This window comes from Brassica napus, chromosome C9 (genome assembly GCF_020379485.1).
Source record: "Brassica napus cultivar Da-Ae chromosome C9, Da-Ae, whole genome shotgun sequence".
NCBI lineage: Eukaryota > Viridiplantae > Streptophyta > Magnoliopsida > Brassicales > Brassicaceae > Brassica > Brassica napus.
This window is the reverse complement of record NC_063452.1, coordinates 44945552-44959357: the sequence shown is the minus strand read 5'-3', so window position 1 is coordinate 44959357 and position 13806 is coordinate 44945552. Positions and strand designations below refer to the sequence as shown.

Below are 13806 nucleotides of genomic sequence, written 5' to 3'. Positions count from 1 at the left end.
CCTTTGTCCATGAGATCTTGGACCTGCCTTTCCAGCTCCTTAGCTTCCTCAGGGTTGACACAGTATGCGGCTCGGTTTGGCAGTGGCACGCCGGGAACAAGATCGATCTGATGTTCTATGCCACGGACAGGGGGTAAACCGGCAGGAATTTCTTCAGGGAAGATATCCTTGTAACATCCCATAAGGTCTTGTAATACGTCTGGTACTTCGGGAGCTTCTAAACCTGCAAAACAACCTTCCTTAAAGATCATTAGTAGCACCTGTGTCTCACGTCGTAATGATTTAAGAACTTGTCCAGATGTCATGTAAAGGTTAGTGTTACTTACCTGGCTGGACTGTGCCATTGCCTTCTGCATGTCATGAACTTCTTGGGGGCTGAGAGGTGCTAGGCTGTGCTTCTTGTTGTTGTGGGTGAAGCTATAGACGTTGGTACGTCCATGATGAAGAGTCTCCTTGTCAAACTGCCATGGCCTTCCTAGAAGTATATGGCCGGCTTGCATGGGTACAACATCACACTTGACCTGGTCATGATACTTACCAATACCGAAGGACACAACAACTTGTTCGGCAATCTTAAGTTCAGTCTCGTCGTTGAGCCATTTGAGACGGTAGGGCCGAGGATGGGCAGTTTTGACTAACCCCAACTTATCAACAAGATACTTGCTAGCCACGTTAGTACAAGAACCACCATCAATGATCAAGCTACATACCTTGTGATCAATACTACACCTTGTGTGGAAGATGTTCTCCCGCTGGATGGTTTCTGGATCAAAGAGAGTGCTAAGAGCTCTCCGGGTCACTAGTAGCTCGCCTGTCTCTGGGTAGTCGGTCACTTCCTCATCCGAGATCACGGCTGCGGTCTCTGCCTCATCTTGGAATTCATACTCGCCGTCTCCCTTTAGGACCATGACTCGTTTGTTTGGGCAATCCCGGGCGTAGTGTCCCTTGCCCTGACACTTATAACAAACAATGTCACGAGTACGCAAAGTTTGGGCTTGAGTCTTACCCTGCTCTGTTTTGGATGCATTAGATGATTCAGTCTGGTTTGTCTTGAATCGGCTCTCAATCTCAATTGACTTGCCCTTGTCGCCTTGCTTTGAGCCCGGTTGGGTCCAAGCAGGTTTGCTACGGCTGGTACTGGCCGTCTTGCGCCTGATGTGCTGCTCGGCTTGTGTAGCAAAGTGCAATAGATCGTTGAAGTCTTCATAATGTTGCCTCTCCACCTTGCGGGCAATGCGGTCTTGCAGCCCTTCCAGGAATTGAGACATCATTGTCTCCTCGGGCTCGTCTGTCTCAAGCTTATTTCTGAGTGCCTCGAACTCCTCAAAGTACTCCTCCACAGTCTTAGTTCCCTGCGTAAGTTTACGAAAACGTTTTAGTACATCACGCTGGTAGTAAGATGGAATGTACCTCGCGCGGAGCTTGGTCCGCATCTCGGTCCAATTACGCGCTCTCCACACTGGTCCGGACTTAGCAACGTCTCGATCCCACCACGAAAGAGAATTGTCCGTCAGCTGGGCTGCTGCTAGGGCAACCTTCTTTGCCTCACTATATTGGTAATAGTCGAAGATGTACTCCATACGCTTCTCCCACACGATGTAGGCATCCGGATCAACCTTGCCGGCAAACGTCGGGGGATGAAGCTTAAGTGCCTTGCCTCCCAACCAGGGCTCTTCCTCCTCTCGGTCTCGACCTCCTCTATGGCCGCGGTCTCCTCCTACTTGGGCCCGGGGTCCTTGCGCGTTCCTCCTACCTCCCCGGTTTGGCCTCTCCTCGTCCTGACTGCGCGTATCATCGGTACTGTCCGCGTCCGAGTCAGTGTCATGCGGATCCGGCTGATGCCTTCCTGGTGGCCGAGGTCCGTTGGGCCTGCCTCCCTGCCGTAGCTGAGCGAGCTCGGCGGTGATAGCCCTAAGGCTCGCCCTCAGCTCTTCATTGTCAGCTAGGAGCTGAGCGTTTATGGCCGCTTGGTCGTGACCTACGTCTCCCCATAGTTCTCTGAAAAGAAACTCAAAGAAAAAAAAAAAATTAGAAGACAAGAAGGGGCTTGGGTCGGATACTTTGAGTATTGACCAAGCCTAAGAGTGAATGCAAAGTTAAGGCAAAAATCGAATTAAGTTGAAAAAGGAAAGAGGGAATATATATATTTTTTTTTTTGATTTTCGAAAACTTGGAAAGAAAGTAAAACTTCTTTAATTAAAATTTTTTTTTTTTTTTTTAAATGCAAGAGTTGAAAACTTGGGGAACAATCCGAAAATTAAAAATAAGGAAAGTAAATATTTTTTTTTTTGAAAGCAAATCGAAAACTTGGAGAACAAACCGAAAATCCCAAAACAATTAAGGAAATTAATTTTTGACGGCTAGAGTTCAGAAGAACTGAGTTTCGCAGGAAACTTCAGCTCTGATACCAAAATGTTGCAGGCACAGATCCGGACTGCTTAAGACCTGACCGAGGTTCACGAGTCCAGACTGGACAGGTCGAACGGATGGCCACGGAAACGGCTGGACGAGTGCGATGGGGGAAGGGGGATCGGCCGATTTGTACCTGAAACCAAAAGGAAGTGATTTTTATGAGTTTTATGAAACAAAAATGATGAACCGAGAGTATGTTAACTGAATAATAAGGAACATAAACAAATATGAATTTTTATGGGTTTTATTTCTAGTGGCCGATTCTAAAACAAAAGATGCAATGGAACAAATAAACAAGAGAAGGATAGAGATGGCTGATGGATTCAAGTTGCTGGACGTGTGTCTCTCTCAACAAGAACAGGGAATGGTTTGATGGATAGATATGGATCCGATTCTCGCTGGACGTATGTCTCTCTCAAGATCGGACGGGAGATGAACTGGATCAAAGGACTCCACAAAGAACAATGGATCGGTTCTTTGATATGTCAGGCGGCTGCTCTCAATGGCTTCTCACAAATGAAAGACTTAGGGTTTCTTTGCTGAGCAAAAACAATTTCATGAAAGACTTAGGCCAAAAATCGCCAACTACAAGGGGTTATATAAGGTTTATCCCTTATGAGACTCAAAGATAAAAGGGCCTTAAACAGGCTGGCCGAAAATTAAGGCTGAAACAATAGCCCAAAGTCTAAACCAAATAAATTAAAACAAATTAAAATAAACCAGACATCTGGTTGTCGGTTTGAGGAAGTCCCCATCAGAATTCATAGTATGCTTGCATGTTGCCTCGTTAAAACCTTTCGGGAAAACCCAGTGGGACAAAACCCGATAAGGAAAAAGAGTACAACAGCATACTACTCTTTCTGATGGCGGCTATACCTCTGAACCGGAAGCAAGTTGGTTGGATGGATTGAGGATGAAGGTGGAAATGGTCAAGCCGGCTTCATTGTGGTCAATGGACGAGAACTGACTGGAGTGAATGGAGTCTGGAGCCTCTAATGGCTCGCTGGTGTCTTCAAGCTTTAAGTCGGCCAACTCCTGGATCAATAGTTGCTTGAATCCGGTTTGTTCCTGTGCAAGCAACTCCTGGACAGCTTTGGCAAATCCAGCTCTTATAACCCTTGAGCCGGACCTAGTGGTAGGACCTTTGCGGATGATGGGAACCTCAGTTGTAGGGACTGCAACAGGAACTTGATGCTAAGGTGGTAAGTCGACGGTACCGCCTTCATTGCGTTGATCCATGGGGTTCCCATGATAACATTATAGATGGTCGGGTTATCGACTACGGCAAAGTCAACGATTTTCGTGACTTCCTTTGCCATGACCGGAAGTTTGATCGATCCGAGGGTCATTGATGTTGTGCCCGAAAAACCGGTCAGCGGTTTTGGTTCCGGGATGATTTCCCCGAGTTTGATGTTCATTCTCCAGAGAGTGTCGCGGAAAATGACATTGACCGTGCTGCCTGTGTCGATGAGGATTCTTCCCACTTCGAGGTCTCGAATCACCAAGTCGATGACTAGCGGGTCGCAGTGAGGTTTATCGAGTCCGACGGTTTCCTCCTCCTCGAAAACAATCGTATCGTTTGGAGCTTTGTCGGTCAGGGACCAAGTCGTCCAGTTAGAACTTGTTTCCGCCTTTCTTCCGTAGGCCTTGATGGATGAAACAGAGTCGCGGTAGAATTGCGATTCTCCAATGATCATGTTTATCCTCCGGCGGGTACTATTGTCTCCAAGGTCATCCTGCCTTCTTGCGCGTTTTTTACCAGACTGATTTGCGCGTGCGTCCCTCTCGGGAGACTCTTTATCAGTCCTGGGAGGGCGGTCGGAATCCAAGATGAGGTCTTTTATGCTAGTGACCTTCGAGAGGTCGCCAGCGAGGAGTTTTGCGGCTAGCCTTGCGCAGAGAACTTTGCAGTTCGTAGTGGAATGACCTTTGGTCTGGTGGAACTCGCAGTAGGAGTTATCCTTATACTGGTTCCTGGACCAGGTGTTTCCGGAGGTTTTCCCTTGTTCGGAATTGATTGTTAGTTGTGCTCGCCCTGGATATCTTCTCCCTCGTGGTGGACATACTTGTCGTTTCGAGAGCTTTTCTTTTTAGTGGGCGTCTTCTGCGGGTTGTACTTCTGGGAGAGGATTTTCATCTCCTCTTCCATTACGATGAAGTCCGTTGCCTTATGAAGAGCATCCTAAATCGTTCTCGGTTTTTCGAGGGATACCCATTGCCGGAATTTCGACCGGTACCAGAAAGTTTTCTTAAGAGCATCGATCGCCACTTTGTCGCTGATCCCGGTGATTCTTGCCATTACTAGCTTGAATCTGTTCATGAACTCGCGAAGTGGCTCGTCTTCTCTTTGAGACAGGCTCCAGAGATCGACGTCCGAGGTTTCTCTGTCCATGAACATGGAATACTGCTTGAGAAACTCTGAAGCAAGTTGGCGGAAACTTCCGATGGAATTTCGTTTTAGGCAAGAAAACCATTCGAGCGCGGCTCCTTTGAGGTTTTCGACGAAGAGGAGGTAATAGCCAGCGTCTCGTTCGCGTTCCTTAGTTTGCACCTCCCCATCGCGATCTGGAAAGACTGCAGGTGCGCTTTCGGGTCGGTGGTGCCATCGTAGATGGGAGTTTTGATCTTCCCCGGGTCCTAGACGTTGGTCTCAGTAATCCGGGCTGTGAACGGGGTTTTGCGTGCTTCCTCGAGAAGTCTGTCGATCTCGGGCGCAGCGCTTGTCGCATGGTGGATTTGTGATTTCACCGCTTTCACCTCCGCTGCGGTTTTCGCGATGTACTCGCGGAGATCGTGGATCTAATCAGGATTTCTGGCAGCCTTTCGAGCGTGTCTGTGTTGGCCGCGGTTGATCCTGGCTTGTTTCTTGGCCAGCTCCTCCTGTTCTACCCAATAGAGGATTTCTTCTTCCTGGGTCATGGGTTTTTTGAAGGACGCTTCCTGCCAAGCGGACTGGCTTCGCGTTCTTTTTGGGTGGATGTCAGCACCGTCGTCCGAGTGATCGGACTGGTCGCTTATATCCAGGTCGATGCGCTCGATTTCTTCTCCTTCGTTGCTCCCGGTAGGAGGTGGAAGGTTCTCTGCAGTTGGCTGTGCACATGGCTGGAGCGTTTCATCAGGGTTTTGGCCTGAGGAAGCCTTGTCCGCGTGTGCAGCTTGATTGCCCGAAGTTTCGAAATCAAGTCTTCTACCTCTGCGGGCTCTTGTGGTTCCGCGCGGGGTTTTGCTCCTGGCCTTCGCCGTTAAGGTTTCCACCTGTTTTGCGAGAGAGGCCACAAGTTTTCCTTGTTCATCCGTCTTTTTCTGAGCGGAGGCGAACATTTCCTTCATCTGGTCTAGTATCACGGTGTCGGCAGTGACCGTTGATACGTTTCCAGCTGGGGTTTTATCAGCGTTGGCATCGACGGGAGTCCCGTCGTGCGTTTGCGGGTCTTTGTCAGCGTTGGTCGTCATATCAGACTGAGCGTGTGTGGTTGCGAGAGAGATAGATCCGTACCCCCCCCCCTCCTTCTAGCGCCAAACTGTGGGAAGCGAAATTCACACCGTCGAGTTTTGTTAATCGGAGGAAAGCCAAGTTAACCTAGATTCCCTGAAGGTCCCGGTTATCTGCTGGGCCATGCACAACACAATCAATATGAAAGATTCGAAAGTAATAAATCGTAAAAGAGCGAAAAGGGAACAAAGAGGTCTTATTTCCGAATTCGCGTTTGAGCGTGAACAACAGGTAAGATCCTAGGCCACGAGAGCTGTCGGTATGTTCGCTAGTCTAGCCACCTAAGTTCTAACCTAGTCGAGTCGCAGCTCGGTAGTAAAAACGGAAAAATACCTTAATTGCTCTAAGTATTAAGTTTGCTCTTAGAATGTTCTCTTTTTCTCTCTTCGTCCTAGGTCCTCCTTATATACTCCTCCTTAGGTCGGTTTACCTCTTTTCGGGCCGGATTTGTCGCGCAGCGGGATTTTCCATATTTCCTTCTTTTTTGTGATTATCTTCGGAAATTTGACATTTATCTCTTCCCGCGGATGCGATAAACCGTCATACCAGTTTTTGGGTTCAAGTCTTTTGGGACCAAAGATGGCCGTTGTCCGCAATTCGGACCCTCTTTGGGCCGTATCGAGACTTAAGCATTTTTACGATTTTACTCGCGAAGTTGCCGTTGGTATAGGCATGGTTCTTCCAAGGGAACCCTTTTTCTTCGCTTAGCCGAGGCAGTTGGTGTTAAGTTAACCGTAAACTGCTCTACTACGAAGAATAGGAAACTGTTCGAGAGACGTAACCTTCCCAACTTCCCGAATACTTTCGACGATGTTTTTTAGACGGAACATTGGTGTCGTATCCACGGACCCGAAGACTGAGTTACGGAAACTTCGGACGAAGATGCATGGTTATGGGATGGGACCGGGTCCGGAATGGTCCACAGAAAATTAGCCGCGCTCGCCGGGCGAGCCGATCCGTGGCACGATCGAGCGAGCCGACCGGCAACACGGTCATGCTCGTCGGACGAGCTGGCCCGTGTCACGGCCGAGCTCGCCGGCGAGTCGACCGGCGACACGGCCGTGCTCGCCGGGCGAGCTGGCCCGTGTCACGGCCGAGCTCGCCGGCGAGTCGACCGGCGACACGGCCGTGCTCGCCGGGCGAGCTGTCCCGTGTCACGGCTGAGCTCGCCGATGACCCGACCGGCAACACGGCCGTGCTCGCCGGGCGAGCTGGCTCGTGTCGCGGCCGAGCTCGCCGGGCGATCCATTTTGGCTGTTCGTTTTCTCGGCTTTTGAAGTTTTGACCGAGATTCGGTTTTTCTAAGGACTTTCGGACATCGATTCCGTCGTGACCGATTTTGACCCCAACAAACGTGAAAATCATCTACTAGCACAAATATGTATCTTCGACCAGCAATGCTCTCAGTCTGAATTGGACCCATAAGATCCATGTGTATCAATTCTAACACACGTTTGGATGTAATCTCTTTCACTTGTTTGTGTTGTACTTTAATTTGTTTGCCTTGACAACATGCCTTGCAGACTGTTCCTGAGGATTCTTCAAGTTTAGGCACCCCCCTTACTACATTAGCTTTGACAATTCTCTGCAAACCGTTCACACTCATATGTCCCATGCGCTTATGCTACAGATCCATTTGAGATTCTGATGCAGACATACATACATCCAATTGCTTCCACATATAGCAATTGTTCCTCGATCGTATAACTTCAAGCACAATATTTCTCTGGATGTCTATTGCCTGACATTCTGTCTTGGTGAAAACAACCTTAAGTCCTTCATCGCATAGTAGACATTGATCAACGATGGCTGATCTGGATTATCAATGTTAACAACTCCTCTGATTTTTCCCTTTCCTCCATCTCAAAAAGTCACTTTGCCTCCCCTTATCTCATTGTAAGATGTTAAGATTTGTTTTTCTCCACTCATATGTCTTGAACACCCACTATCAAAATACCAAGAAACTTGTTTGGAGACTTCAAAAGATATGTATGCTACCAAACTATTTGCTTAGTTAGTGGAGTTTTCCTCCAGTTCAATCTGTGACAAATTACACACCATTTGAAGTACGTCATCAATGCATGTTTAAGCTTTCTCTTCATGCGAATCGATTTCTACGCCTCTAATTTGAGCTATGTTGCAAATGACATCAAATTCGTCATCATACTCATCCTCCATTTGCCTTGCATACAGAACTGACTTAGGAATCCAGACATTGTCGTAACATTTTGATTCTGGGTAAATCAAACCACTTTTCCAAGCTTTCTTAATATTGTTGATCCGTTCATAACAATATCTAGCAATATGACTTTGGTGTCCACACGAGTTGCATCTTCTTTTGAATGTCAAAGGATTCTTCACTCGAACCTTTCTTTTCACCATCTGAGTATTCGAGCTGCTTTCTAGTTGTTCTTTCATAGAAACTTCAGTTGATTTTGATTCTAGACGAACAAATATTGTTGTTCCAGAGGTTGTAGCAGCAAGCGTCTGAGTTTTCCTCGTCTGTTCACCACAATAACCAAGTCTCATGCTCATATTGGACAATTTTCCCAAGTTCGGGATTTTATCAAGCTCTTTCGTTCCAGTATTCAGCATTCTTATTCTCTTGTAGTTGTCACTCAAACTGACTTCCAGACTCCTGTTCTTCTCTTCTTCATAATTCAAGAGTTCAGCCAGTCTAGTCACCTTTAACTCAAGTTCACTGATCCTCTTTTGTTCTATGGTGTCCTCGATCAGTATAGCTTTACCAGTAGAACACATTTTAGCAACGATTTCAGTGGGTTTCTCCATCTTAAGTATGTTAATCTGAGCTTCTAACAATGCTTTGTCCTTGAGTAGTTTCAGATTTTCATTGCTCAACACCACCCAATTGTCACACAGCTTTCGATACTCAACTGATGGATCAATTTCTCCGTCATCATCTGAGTCAGATTCCACAGCTATCTGCTTACTTACTATATGCTTGCTCACTCACCAGTGCAACTAGATTTATCATGTGCTCATCATCTTCTTCATTCTCAGATTCAGTATCACTAAAATTTAGAAAGGATTTTTCTCCTCTTTTGAGCAAGTTTGGACACTCAGCTTTGGTGTGACCAAATCCTTTACACTCCCCACACTTGAGTTCTTTACGTTTGACAAGAGGGCATTCAGATCTGATGTGACCAAACCCTTCACATTCATGGCATTGCAGATCACGTTTCCTGTTGAACTGATTTCCATCATTTCTACCGCTTCTATAACCGCTTCGCTCCTTGTCACGTCGCCACTCTTGGTTTGATTCATTTGTCTGTTGAAAGCCTTGACTTCTTCCCTGACCTTTTTCAATCCTTCTCAGAGCCTTTTAGAAATTCTGAGCAATCAATTCCATACTATCCTCCAGTTTCTGATTTAGTGTATCATGCAGTACTTGAATCTTATCTTCCTCCTTATCAGCGGAGAAAACGATCCATTCACCCTTTTTTCTTGCTCACCACCAGATTCCATCTCTTTAGCTTTAAGTATCCCCACAAGTTGTGAGAATTTCATATCGTCAGTGTTCATTCCAACCTTCAGCAAGGGTTTATAGTTTGCAATTTTTTTCTGGAAGACAACAGATCATTTTCTTAACCATTTTCTAGTCATTATACTCCTTACCAAGTACTGTAGCTTCGTGAGCGATTGCACTTAGTTTGGAGCTGAAAACTGTTATCGACTCATCTTCAGACATCCTTAGATTTTTGAATTGAGCAACTAGATGATCAAGTCTTGTTCTTTTGACAGTTGAAGTCCCCTCATAATAGCAACTAGATGATCAATTCTTGTTTCCCATGCGTCCTTTGCTGATGAGCATCCTTGAACAAGTTTGAACTGTTCTGCATTGATTGCGTTGAAGATTTCATAAATGGCTTTGGAGTTGAACTTAGATTCTAACTTATCAGTTTCCGTCCACTGCTCCTTTGGTTTTGGAGCATACTCCCCATCCTTCGTTTTGACACATGGCTCCGTTCATCCTGACTCAATAGCAGTCCACACATCTTCTTCAATACCTTTGAGCCTTTGTTTCATTCGAACTTTCCAATGTCCAAAATTGTTTTCATTAAGCATAAACGTTCTTTCCACAGCCACAAGCTCCTTTGATGAATCCATGCTCACCTTAGGATCTCTACCTGTTGTAGATCGACGGATGTAGACAAGATATTCAATTGTAGAACTCGAATGAATTGCAAAACAATACTCTTATTAGAAACTCTTTAAACAAATTACAACTAATCTGTTTAATCAGGTTTACTTGACTTCACGACACGTGAATAAACACTGGCCAGTTTCTAAACACTCACGAATAAACTAAACTCGTAATCCCCTGTCTCTCACAAACCTTTTGCTTCCTTCAAAAAATGCACCTCACTTAAACACTCAGCATCACCTATTTAACTTCGTTAGGTGATCTGATGTTCTTGTTAGAGATAATCTCGAATCTTCAACTCTACTCCTAGAATCTCTCGATTTGGTATATCCTCACAAGCGATAAGTATTCGTTTGCCAAGTCTTGTTTCGGTTGAACACTTTAGTGATTTTCAAGTCTCTACACGGTATGCCCAAGCAAATATGGAATTGAGAGGTGTGCAATGGCCGAATATCTCACGTTAGTAGATCAAGATTAAGACTTTGAAGAACAATTTTAAGGAATTTTATCTTGTAGCAACAATCAGAATCTCACTCCTCTGTTACAACAACTACTGATCTGGACTATGTGGAGAATCTAGAAAAGCATGAATCTATTGCTAAATTAGAAACAATGAGGGCATTGGAGATATGATGTGAAGTGTGGATTACATCTTGTACCTTCATGTATCGTAACTCCTCTACATGAGGACTCCATGATTTCGAATTAAGTAACTAGATATTTACCCACGCAACCACGCAGTTGTTTGTTTCCAATTTTATATACATAGATATTTTTTTAGATCATGTATATTTTGTTAATCATATACTTAAATGTTTATATAACTATTTCAAATACAATAATTTTATAATTTACATGTCATAATTAATCAGTTATTTAAAACCTTCACAAGTATTTGTCACTTCTTATTATATATTTATTTTATTGTATTTACATTTAATTATTAAATAAATTAATATATTTATGAGAAAATATATTTGAAAATTGTTTTGTGTTTGATTTTTACTAAATTCTTATCCCCCCTTCAAACCTGGATTTCCTTTTACCAATACTTTTTATGTTTATTTATTTTAGATAATATATTATTGTATATACAAAAGTATAATATATGTTAATTTTTAGATATGTATTATATAGTTTGCTAAATTTAAGCTGTTCTGTCATCATATTATATTTTTAACATAAATAGTTTATATTTATGAAAATAAAATTTATCAATTTAATATACTTTTACCATACTTAGTTCAATATAATAATAATATTTTAAAATGATGATTATGATTATAAAGTAGATAAAATATGATAGAATTTTAATTTTTCATTTTATAAATGATAAATATATATTATTGCATAATAATAGTTCATTGCTAATTACAAAATTAGTGAAAATATTTACATAAACGTTTTGAAAATTAAAATATTGTTAAAATATTTTTTAAAAATTTGTTAGAATTTTGTAAATATAGTATATAAATTTATATTTATATTTAAAATGAAAAAATATCATAATTAAAGTAGTTACAAAGATTTTATATTATTAGGTTTATTGAAATACATGTTAATTTTTATACATACATTATGTAATTTGCTAATGTTAATCCGTCTTACCAACGTATTATATTTTTCTTTTTGAACGTAAATATTTTATACTTATGAAAAAATAATATAAATTTATCAATTTAATACAATTTATCATATTTAGCTTATTATAATAATTTTCTTTTAATATGATTTATTATGACTATATAATAGATAAAAATAAGATATAATTTTTATTTTCATTTTATAAACGATAACTGAATATATTAATGTATAATAATATTTCAAAATTATTGAAAATATTTAAATATAGGTTTTCTTAATAAAGATCTTGCTAAAATCTTTTTAAACACAGATTTATTAGAATTGTTTATAAGTTTTCTTAATAAAGATCTTGCTAAAATCTTTTTACACAAATTTATTAGAATTGTTTAATAACTATATTATATTTAAAATGAAAAAATATTAAAAAATATTATGATTAAAATAGTTCAAAGATTATATATATTATTAGTCTTAATAAAATGCATTTAATACAATTTTAAAATGATGGTCCAAATTAAAAAAAAAATCAAACATAAAAAAAGTCATAACTTCTATTTTAATAGATAAGATGAATGAAAGACAGTACAAAACCAGTTGATCATTGGTTCTTATTTTTATTAAAATCAAATTAAACAAAATATCATTATCCATAATTCATTAAAATCTCCGCCAAAAACTCAAATAATTTTTTCTTAAAGAAATCAACGACAATACTAGTTATAAATATCCCCAACAAAATAAATAACTTCTGACTAATAAAATCAACAACCAATAAAGCTTCATTGGTGAATCTCTCTATCACGCCGCTCCTTATAAGCTGAGGTGTAAATAACCACCCACCCGTCACAATCACGAACCCGACAGTGAGCAGCCTCGACACAACCGGACTCAGCTGCCACCGCTGTATCACCGTCGTCTTCTTCTTCACGGCCAACTCCACCGCAGTGCAAACGCCATGTAACACGAAGAACATTGTAACTTCCCATGTTGGCATCTCACGTGTTAAATAGAAGAAGAGCAGCTCATGAACCAATCCTGAGACGATGAACGCCGCTAAAATCCCCGGAAACAAAGCCCAAGCTGAGCTCATTCTGCGTTCAGACACTCGCCGCATTGGGGCGTAAACGGCTGGTCTGAGAATCGCTGGAACCATGAGGTTCCACCGACGACCCCAGAAATCTTGTAGAGATGTGGCTAAGTATGGTTTATTGGACTGTGGTTCGAGGTCACAGCCAAGAAAGATACAAACAACATTTTTGATGAATGATAAAATAATCTCAATTTCTAAGTAGAGGTGCACAAAATAGGGAGCCAGTAGCAGAGCAGGAGACAGATTCTTTCTGTAGCCATACAAATGTAATAACACACCAAATATGGCAACTTTAATAGCAAACACAAGTTTGGGCATGTGGTTTTGAGATTTAGGGTTTTGCTGAGCTTTGATTGGAAAGCAAGTAAAGCAGATGAAACGGGAGAGACTTGGAGGAAGTGGGATTAGAGGACCTTTGTCAAAGGAGAAGAGGATGAGTTTGAAGTTGGCGAGCCATGTGAGAAAAAAGGCTGTTATTAAAGATAGATGCACAGAAGAGAAACACAGAGGAAGAACAAGAAACAAAGCAAGGACAGGACAAAGAGAGCATAACCGTGGAACACCAGATTTGATTCTAGGTGGTATGTAGTAACAATACGATATGGAGATTATTGCGGAGATCCATACTTTGATTAAGCTTTTGAGTTCTTCATCCATTCTCTCAGATCTTTGTTTGTGCTGATGAGTTTCTGGCTAGACAGACGTTTTAGCTTGGCTTTTAATGGTAAAGTTCTAGTAGATTGTTTACAGTGGCTGCAGCGCATACATAAAAGTGGGTGAGGTAGTAAATACGTACAAAGACGAATAGTATTAATGTCGACTGCATGGGTAGTTGCTGAACAATTGAGTGTTTTTTTTTTTTGAGCAAACCAATTGAGTGTTGATAAGATATTAATGTCTCCATGTGACCAGACCCGATAATGTTTTGGTCATTTTGGGTATAGGCCTCTCCATTTTCTGGTAATTCTAATAATTTTTTTTAATAGAAATAATAGAGAAGTTTAGAAATAATGTATTCCCCTGTTTATTTCTTTATAATAGGGGAACTTTTATAATAGAGAA

The 13806-nt window shown here is 42.0% G+C and overlaps 1 protein-coding gene across 1 annotated transcript; it reads right to left on the bottom strand.

The window, feature by feature from the left end:
• Positions 1-12248: 12248 nt before the first annotated feature.
• LOC106409585 (probable long-chain-alcohol O-fatty-acyltransferase 5) lies at positions 12249-13517 on the bottom strand. Its single transcript, XM_013850191.3, has one exon. It carries the CDS (start codon positions 13399-13401, stop codon positions 12298-12300), a length of 1104 nt encoding a protein of 367 aa, XP_013705645.2. The 5' UTR covers positions 13402-13517; the 3' UTR covers positions 12249-12297.
• Positions 13518-13806: the final 289 nt, after the last annotated feature.